This window comes from Formica exsecta, unplaced genomic scaffold (assembly GCF_003651465.1).
Source record: "Formica exsecta isolate Colony F162 unplaced genomic scaffold, ASM365146v1 scaffold245, whole genome shotgun sequence".
NCBI classification, from domain to species: Eukaryota; Metazoa; Arthropoda; class Insecta; order Hymenoptera; family Formicidae; genus Formica; species Formica exsecta.
Window position 1 is genome coordinate 144,137 of NW_021849727.1, and position 10,054 is coordinate 154,190.

A 10,054-nucleotide genomic window follows, 5' to 3' on the forward strand; every position below is an offset into this window, starting at 1 on the left:
CTCTTACGAATATATTCGAATTTATTGCATAATCTCAATTACGAATAACTATTTTAAAATAAGATTTAATTGTCATAATGACGAACTTTCGTCCGAGATAGCGACTATTTCTAGTAAGTTACGCTACCCTGGTTAAAAATATGCTTTTGGTTTAATTGTTGAATTTGTTCCTTCGAATAAATATTGAAAAAATTTAATATCTTTCTCTCTCCTTTTCAACGTATGTAAACGACACAATTATATGTGTATAGACATAATATCTAAATTATTACTTTATCTTTAGTCAAATTATATAAATAGCAAGACAAACTGCTTTATTATTTATTTAGATTTTTATTTGTCAAAAGGGAGAGAGAAAGAGAGAGAGAATTACTATTTAATTCCATTAAATTATTGTAGGCATCGCCCAGTAGCTTTTTAATACTGATTTAACATGGCTTCAGCAATATCGAGAAAATAATCTTTGCACTCGCGCGTACACATACATATAGAAGCGCTTTTCTCTCAGTAAGGATAATAAAACTAAATCTTTTTACTAACTCTATACATTTATACACGTCGTGTGTGATCCTTGTCTCTTACATCGTAATTAAGAGTCGGACCAAATCTAGGCACACATTCGACTCCGTTGAACGGTTTTTTCTCGGAAAAAGAAAAAGACAGAAAATCTAGATTGTTAGCACATAGATAATGCAGACCGCCCGGAGTTTGCTACACGAAGAACGAATTTTATCGGTATACAAAAAGAGTACTGCCTCAAATCTTAGGGTAAATTACTCGCTAACGACGAAAAAGATCGAAAAAACGAGTAAAATATAGACAAAGATATAATGTGGCTTCCTTCGGTGATCGTAATTATTATTGTATTTAAACTACCCTTATTCTGTTTCATTCTCCATGATAGTACAGGGTTTCCAATAATTGGTGAAAAAAATGGATATGTATAGCGTTTTATAACTCTTTCAAAATTTAAATTGATTTTTCCCGTAAAGATATCAAGACATGAATAGTTTCCGAACTATAAGCTGCAAATAAAAAACTTTTCGCGAATTAAGCTTCAAAGACATAAAGTAGCGTAAATTATCAATCCATTTAATTTAAAGTGAGTTTTATCCTAGTTTAATTTAATTGATATACTAAAGCATCAAATGCTTTTGGAGAATAAAGACCTCTTCCCGACATATTCGCTGAGAAATAATCAATTTTAAATTTTTCATTAGAAATAAAAATGTTGATTACTTTTCTTCAATTCTCGGATACCTTGTATTTTTGACATCGTACTATCATAGTTGTCCGATTGATTACGCGCGTTTTTATTCATGCATGTAGAGATTGTCGAATAAACGCTAAAATCGATGTTCCACCTACGCTCATTATTATTTATTAGCGGCGCTTATGTTTTTTTCGACTCTCTTGATTGTCCACATTATAAAAAATTAGAATGTCGACAACAAAATACAATTTTTTTAAATATGAAATGTCTCAATATATAATCTTCTCTAATCTTAATTTTATGAATTTCTAAATTTTTGCTCGTGTCTCGTACTACAAATGTAAATTACGTAAACCAGCATCTGCGAATGCATAATTCATGACAAATCTTGTATCAGAAGTTGCATTGAAAAGTGAGATTACATCAAGATTGCATTAAACTCAATTAAGACAAAAGACAAGGATTTCTTTGTCCTGATTAATTGAATTCCACACATTCTCGATGCAATCTCGATCTTCAATATGTGGTCTAATAGGAACATAAGAGTCTCGAATTCGATCAATGATAATACTAATCGCATAATCAGTAGATCCGCCTTTTAATCGTGCAGAAAAATTGTCTAAAACTCGCCGTAATATCGCAACTCACATATATTGCAGGACGATTTTTAATTTTCTCAAATTTATATCATATCGTTCACAGTTTAACCAATTATAAATTCTTCGGAATATTTTTTTTTTTTTTTTGCTGTAATTTATTGTTTATATTTTATATAACTTTATATATAAGCTTCAGCTTATTTGTACAGAGAATTTTGCGAAATTAAATGAATGAAACAAACACTAACAAATTAAATTAACAAATTTTTGTCTTATAAACTCTTTCTTTTTGGAAACAGAAAACGATGATTGAAATGTTAGTCTTGAAAATATTATTCTTTTTATTGATTGAGCCTAAAACTGTATCTGCATCGTATCGTTATCATTAAAAAAATATGGTTTGCAAAAAGGAAAGTGAGGCTGACTTTCGTTAGGTTTCGTTAAAGTTCTAAACTGCTTTAAAACGAAAAAATACATGCGAGTGCACATTCGGATTTTCATATGTACAACGAATTATTTTAAGGGACATCTCGTAATCGTATTTTTTATCCTAGATAAGTGTTATGTTTTGCGTGCGACATGAATCTTTCGAGAAATTTCCGACATCGTCATTTCAAGAAGGAGGAGAGACCAGATTCTCCTCCACAGTTTTTTCCCTTCTTCATAGACAAAACGTTACCGCTAAAATGCCACAACCTCACGCGTTGACCTATAGTGCCTATTATCAATTAGCGGACACACCGAATGATTAGGTATTATTATTGAAAACCATTTTACAAGCATCCCAGTTTGCAAGTAGCGCAAATATCTGATTGGTATCCTCGGATATTTAACGTTCCGCAATATCTAATAACATCTCCACATAAAACCTTTTATATATATACATATATATGATAATAATGATAAGAAGGCTAATTTTTTTAGGCATTTTGTTGTAGATATTTATCCAAAATATCATGTAGAAACTAATAAAAAATGAAAATATATCTTATTTTATTGCTTAATGAAAAATTTCTTAAATAAATAAATTTTCATATGTCAAACACCTCTCTCTTTATGATTTAAAGATTATTATTGAAATATCTCTTCAGTGTTGAAGAATACGAATTAAAATCATATATAAAATTTTATTTGCAGCAAAAATAAAAACGTTTTTAATATTTAACAGAATATACATGATACACTCATCAGATATTAACGCTACACGAGATAACAACGTTGATACGTTATGCATAGATTAAATAAAGTCCGTATAGCATTACATTATGATATATTACTATGTCGAAGACGTTAATAATCATACAGTAGTGTACTTTTGTGCTTGACAAGCTTGACAATTCAGTTCGCACGTGCGTGAGAAAGACAAAGACGCAAAAAAAAAGCGGAAGAACCGCAAAAAGAAAAGTTTGACATAAAATATCTTGTCATACGATTGCGTGGGCGCGCACATTTATACTCCGTGTATATGAATGTACACTTATAGATATATAGATATATACGTATATGTATATATCATATATAAGGTGAAATATTACAATACTCTTGTTATCATAAAACAGAACGGAAGAGACTGGACGAGCATATGATATATATAGAATTGCATTCTCGCGAAGTTGCATCTTGTTCGACAACTATTGTACAATCATGCGAGGGCGGATCGCCCTGTGTAAGAGAGATTACTTTATAATTAGAGCACTATAATTTAGCCTTTCTGATTGCGCGTCTGCGTATGTATGCGAATGAAATAATAAAATCGCGTATGCTCAAGCCTACACACATACTCGTACTTGCTGATATATACATATATAACATATACACACGTGCGGTAAAATATTATATATATAAATATACATACATATAATTAGAGATATATATATCGAGATAATGAGACGAAGGTTTATATCACTGTTTTCTTGGAGTTACAATATCGCTCTAGATTTAGAATCACTCCAGATGCGAAAAAGAAAGAGAGAATTTGTAGTAAGAAATAAGGGCAAAAGCAATTTACTGCTGTAAGCTTTTTCAAACCAGTCGGTCTCTCTCGCCCCTTTCTCCCCTTCTTTCTCGCTTTCGCATGAGATCAGAGGCTCAAGTCGTGTTTTATCAGGGGCCTCTCCGCGTGCTATCGAGTTCTAAAACCATGAGATAAGATGGAACGATCTATTGCAGATTACATATAGATGAATTGTATATTCAATTAATATAATGTACACAGGGCAAATTATGTAGAATATATATATAAATATATATATATATATATATATATATATATAAGCCATTAGTGTCTTTAAAATATCTGGTTGAGATGTGTACGCGATTTCTGTAAATGCGAAAAAAATCTACTCTGGTTAAAGGCAATACGATGCGGTTGCTTATTCGAAATGTAAAGCGTTACACATTAAATACACCTGTTAGAGTTGCTTTCGATCGCAGATCCCCGATGTTGTCAGAGATGCGTCTTTGAGCCTCTGCGGAAAATAGACGAATTGTAAGAAAAGGAAACTTATATGCAAAAAATGTAAAGTTTTAATTTCCAATATTAGAAACTAATTTTTTCGATCCTTGACTCTCTCTTCTTTTATATTTTTTTGACTTTTATTGAATTTCAATGCTCGCGAAGAGCAATTGGGGAGTGAGATAAAAGATAAACTGTAATGCCTTAATCTTAGAAGCTAGAATTTCTTTCATAATCATTCAAATTTCCGCCAATCTTACGTGTTTCTTTTAATTTTTATCAACATATATTAATCCTTATATATATATATAAAACCGCCGCGTGTACGCGCCCATATCCATCATCCTTATATATATATATATATATATATATACACAATATAGAGAGAATCGGCAATTAGAAAAGAATTTCATTCTTTAATTAAAATAAAACATTTAAACAAATAGCAGCTAGATAAAAATAATTAAGACTAACAATTTTCAAGCTGTAATTTTATTTCCGTAATTATACCAATTACAATTTTATGATTTCGCAACAGTATATTTAAAATTCTATATGATTATGAAATGGAAAAATAATAATTATGTACAGCTTCTCAAAATTATTACAGTGAATTATAAATTAATAATGTTAGAACGACAAAAAATTATTTTTGATGATTATAATTCGCGGATATCCCATTCTAGCAAATCTACGAAGAAAATATCAATACGTTTTCAATTTGCGTGTCTTTTTGAAAAAAACTTCGCTAGAAGCATGAAAGAAAAAATGAAATCCGCACGAGGCGAATGTTGGACTTATACCGAGCTTAAAATATTTTATGGTTTAGCTTTTAGCTAATATAAAAAAATTGACGACGATTTTGTATTAAAATAATGATTCTCACTCGCAATTTGTAAAAAAATGCGGAATAACCTGCATTAGTCCATTGCTCCCAATCACAAAAGGAAGAAGGATCAAATTAGAGAAAATTCAGCAGCGAGATCGATCTACAAATCGGAGATTTATAATTGAATCTCTCAAAAATGTCGAATCTCTCTCTCTCTCTTTCTCTCTAATGATTTCCTCTGATTTGTTCGCCTCTTTTTTTTGCAGAGCAAATATTTAAGAGATTAATAGATACCATAAAATGTTTTACAAACGATTTAGCGGTATAAAAACGCCTCTCTCGGGGATTCTCTCCGCGATTTAAGAGCGCGCGCAACTTGTATATATTTTTCTCTTATTTTTATATAATTTCTTCTTTCACCACTCTATTATATACTTTTCCTGACGTCGTACTTCTCATATTCCGCTTTTGTGAGATTGCGCACGTCTTTACTTCGCTTTACCCTCTTAATTATAAATATGTAAGGGTCCATTGCAACAACGATCTCGCAATTCATTAATTCCGACGAGCAATTTCCTGTTTCTTTTCAGATCACGACTAGTTATAGAGGATGTGTGACCCGCATCATTTTTTTCATTAATAATAAAAAGAATTTTTAAGATGAAATATCATATGGCGATTGTCTCGTTTATAGATTATTTGTTTATATTTTCTCGAAGAGAGAGAGAGAGAGAGAGGGAATATAACTCACCATGATTTCTCAACTTTTAATATGTTACATATTTATTGATGCTCGTCAATATATAGGAAACACATCTTTTTTATAAAACTTATAAATCTAGTGAAAATTGATTGGAACTTTGGATATTTACAAGACATCCTATGAAAACAAAAATTTTTATTTGATTAGAGCGAATACACAAAAGCGAGATCTATTGATGCAAAGGGCTCGAAGAGATTCGCATTATTTGATGCGACATTCAATCTACTGAGACATCGTGACATACGATCTTCGATAATTTTAGATTAGTCTTGAATTCGAATACGTATTGTACGATATTCCTCATTTTACTCTCCGCCTAAGTCGAAGGCGCGCAAACTCGTCAATACACAACGTTGTTAACAACATTGTAGCATATAATTATAAGTAATAAAACAAAACGAAATAATAATATTAGAAATGTTATAATGTTATTCAATTTGTTGTTTCACTAGAACGTTATTTTTTCCACCCATAATCTTCTCCCGAACATTAAAAATGTATTAATTTTGTCATCACCAATCACTTTTATAATATAGATTAATGTAAAATATACTGCGCAAATTTTCTTATGCGTTTTATTATCCTGTATTAGTAAATGTGTACTTCTAAAATTTTAAATTGTTTCCTATTAAATCAGCGAAATAAATTTATTAGATTTTATGATAAGATTTAGAAATATTTATCACACAATCCACAAACCAAAAAGACGAAGACAGCATTAATTTGTGCTATCTCTAGTAATTATAGTTTTCTGCTACTTTTTTGATAGAATTAAAAATTAACTTTAGATTTTTCTTATAAGATTTCTTTTAGCAAGCTTTAGCATAGTCCGTTTTGTCCCATTCTTACATTTTTCAGTCAATTTTATAGTTTTAAAACAATAACCTCATTTTGTTCAAAAAATATTTTATTTATTAAATTTTCTATATGTATTCTCTCTTCTTAAATGCCATATGTTGTCTCATTACTTTGTATAAATAAAGAATTAAATTATTTAAAAATTAGACATTTAAAATACATTATCCTAAATATATACATTTATTTGCATTATCATACATATTTGTTGCAAGAGTTTTTATCGTAGATGACTACAATTAGTGATGTGTTCATCATTGCTATCGCATAAAGTTACAAATGATTAGCTTGATGAAGCTTATATTATTTAGTCGAAACTCTGGTACGTTTATTCCAAGAGAAATTTATTCCATAACTGCGAGGTTTTGGTTCATTAAGATTCGGCTTTTGCACATAATAATCCCAACCCATTTTCTTGCAATGTGCGATTGCCTCTTCCTTGGTTGCAAAGTTGACTTGAATATTTGACATGGGATCTCCACTGAATTAAAAAATTTTTATAAGTATATAAAGCGCTATTATTATGCAGCAGAATTTTTAATATACAATATATGTCCTCAGATATATTAATTCGAATCTATCTTAATATTTATATCTAATATTAATACTTGCCTGGAAGTCCATCCCATCAATGGATTTTCCCAGCGTTCACGTGTATCAAAATCCATCTGCCAAAAGTGAATATTATTTGTTCCAGATTGCATGGCATTTTTGGCAGGCTGATAAATCCGCACTCTGCGTGTTTTAATATGTTCCTCAGGAACACCAGATACATATCCTATATCTTCGTCGGTTACAGTAATTGGACTCTTCAAAGCTTGCAAATATTTGGCTTCTTCTTGCGACAGTAGAGTCTCTTGAAGATTCTTGCGTTGTGTTAAGTCTGGTTTCTTTTCTATCCCTGCGCTTTTACTCGAAAATAATCTGCTCCATCTGCATACAAAAAGAAAATCTTTAGAATTTTATAAATTGTAATCGTATTTTTTAGACAATAATGTATATGAAAGTCTAATCAATGTTAACGTTACATATTTATTTGTCATATTTTAATTTGCAATTAAAATTTATATACATTATATATTTTCATCAATGGAGAGCTCAACATAAATAAACTGTTATTGATTTTCTTCTCTAACACTATAAAAATGTGTAAAATTCCTGACTAGTAAGATTTGTTATAAACAACGTCGTTTACGTAAACGTAAATTACAGGATTATTATACCTTTGAAAATTAGAATTTCAATGTTATATTTCATGATAATATTCGGTCAATTTAATATGTAACGCAACTGTTATGTAAAATTGTGAGGTTATGACCTGTTTATCTTTCTATCATATGGAAGACATTTGAAAAATATTACAATAAGCTTACCCATGATTGTTCTTGTTAATTCCAACCGCACATTGCCGCAGTAATGCGCGGGATGCCATTCTTTCGTTCTGGAAACGTAAATGACAAGTCGGATGCAAAGAGAGATGAGACAATTTACAACAACACCATTAAACCAGTTCGCCTTGCAATCGATTAATCGATGTGCGCGCGACAATATTTTGGTGCGATATTTGATTTTCACATAACGTGAAACATTTTCTTTCTCTTTCTTCTTAAAGAAACTAGAATATTAATTTCTTTATGTCATGTATTAATTAATAAATTGCAATTAAAAATCCCAAATAAAAATAATGTCTTTGTCTATATATATGTGTAAAAGTATATAATTATATACTGACAAATATATAAACATACATGTCATTTAATCAATGGATTTATCATATAAAAATGTGCATTGCTTAGATCTTAGATCTTGAACAACTTAATATACAATATAATATACTTTTATATTTAGCAACATTTTTCTACATGATTCCGAATCATATATAGTAAATCATTTATAATACACTGATAAATATTGTCATGATATAAGGTTAACGTGCAGTAATATGCGTATTTTAATAAATTTGTCTGAATTATTAGGAAAATATATATTCTGAAGAGGTGAGAAAGTAATGCACTTTATATGAGTAATAATGTATTTAATATGCTTGAAAAATCGCGTCCGAGTTACTAGGAGAATATATTTCGCAAAGAGGTAATGCCGTTCACGAGCAATATGTCTTAAAGCGTTCGAAAATTCGTTTCTGAATTAACAGGAGAATATATTTCGCGAAGAGGTATGCGAAGAGATTCGCGCAAGAGGTGGTGGGGATTTGTGGAAGGACATGATCGATGGTTAATATACACGTAAAGTACTCCACGCTGATTGGTTGGATCGTGCGGCCATTACAAAAAGGGTGTATTCTATTGATCCACGATCCAACCAATCAGCACAGAGTACTTTATGTATATATTAGCCATCGGTCACGCCATCCCACGGATCTAGTCACCACCTCTTGCGCCAAGTAGCGCATACCTCTTCGCGAAATATATTCTCCTGTTAACTTCTGGTAATACAAAAACGAATTTTCGAGCGGTTTGAGACACATTACCACTCGTGTACGCTATTATCGCCTAACTTCTTCGCAAAATATGTTCTCCTAATAACTCAAAGGAATTTTCGAGCGTATTAAGACACATATTACTACTCGTGTGAACTGCATATATGTATATTACTTACCTCTTTACAAAATATATTCTTTCATTAACTCAAATCACACGAACTTTCGAGAGTATTAAAAAACACGTATCTTATTGATTGTCGATTCCATCATTAGCATTATTTACTAGCGAATTAATAAAATTTCTTCTCGCAAAATCAGTGAATAACATCAAGCGGATTCTGCCGTTAAAATTGTAAATTTAAAACAGCAAATAGATGAATAAAACGAGCCGAATCGATGAGAGAGAATAGAATTATGTAATAATTTTCCATTATATTTAATTAATCTTATAAGAGCTATTTGCATATTTATCTTTTTAATTTTTCAATATTTAAAAACAAGAATAAACTGTTTCCTGTATAAAAAACAATTACTTTCTAAAATTTTTTAACTATTTGCTAAGAAACAACGTAAGATCTTTTTTCTATATCTCTACATCTATTTACTTAGAAAATCTTAATTTTCTATCAAAATTCATAAATATTGTTGTTCTTTCATATCGTTAAATAACTAGATAGTTATTTTATTAAACTTAACTACATTTTTATAATCTTTATATAAATTTATACTTTTGTATGCCGTATATTCGTACAGTCATGAACGCTCGCAAACGACGATCGATCATCATATAAGCAAGACTCTGACCTACCCTTAACGATATCAGCATAGGATACGTACCGCAGAGGGATGTACGCATGCTCGACGTAATTCGCTCCTTCCCTTCAGGAACTGCATCGTGTA

At 30.6% G+C, this 10,054-nt stretch overlaps 2 protein-coding genes across 2 annotated transcripts in view; one reads left to right on the plus strand and one right to left on the minus strand.

Moving 5' to 3' along the window:
• Positions 1-6,748: 6,748 nt before the first annotated feature.
• Positions 6,749-8,276, minus strand: LOC115236142 (NADH dehydrogenase [ubiquinone] iron-sulfur protein 4, mitochondrial). Its single transcript, XM_029808392.1, has 3 exons — positions 8,088-8,276; positions 7,327-7,647; positions 6,749-7,195 (listed from the first exon to the last, which is right to left on the minus strand). Exons 1-3 carry the CDS (start codon positions 8,144-8,146, stop codon positions 7,018-7,020), a joined length of 558 nt encoding a protein of 185 aa, XP_029664252.1. The 5' UTR covers positions 8,147-8,276; the 3' UTR covers positions 6,749-7,017.
• Positions 8,277-10,041: 1,765 nt separating this feature from the next.
• The window catches only part of LOC115236135, a 2,145-nt gene continuing 2,132 nt past the window's right edge, over positions 10,042-10,054 (plus strand). Inside the window, exon 1 of the mRNA XM_029808376.1 lies at positions 10,042-10,054. This exon is cut by the window's right edge and continues 140 nt beyond it. The gene's annotated coding sequence lies outside the window, so the exon portion shown is untranslated.

Excerpts from the sequence above, each read along its gene's own strand:
- LOC115236142 (XM_029808392.1), bottom strand. The coding sequence starts at position 8,146 with ATGGCATCCCGCGCATTACTGCGGCAATGTGCGGTTGGAATTAACAAG. Across the intron at positions 7,648-8,087 it reads ATTAACAAGAACAATCATGG|ATGGAGCAGATTATTTTCGA; the intron begins GTAAGCTTATTG and ends TTTTGTATGCAG. Across the intron at positions 7,196-7,326 it reads TTGATGGGATGGACTTCCAG|TGGAGATCCCATGTCAAATA; the intron begins GCAAGTATTAAT and ends TTTTTAATTCAG.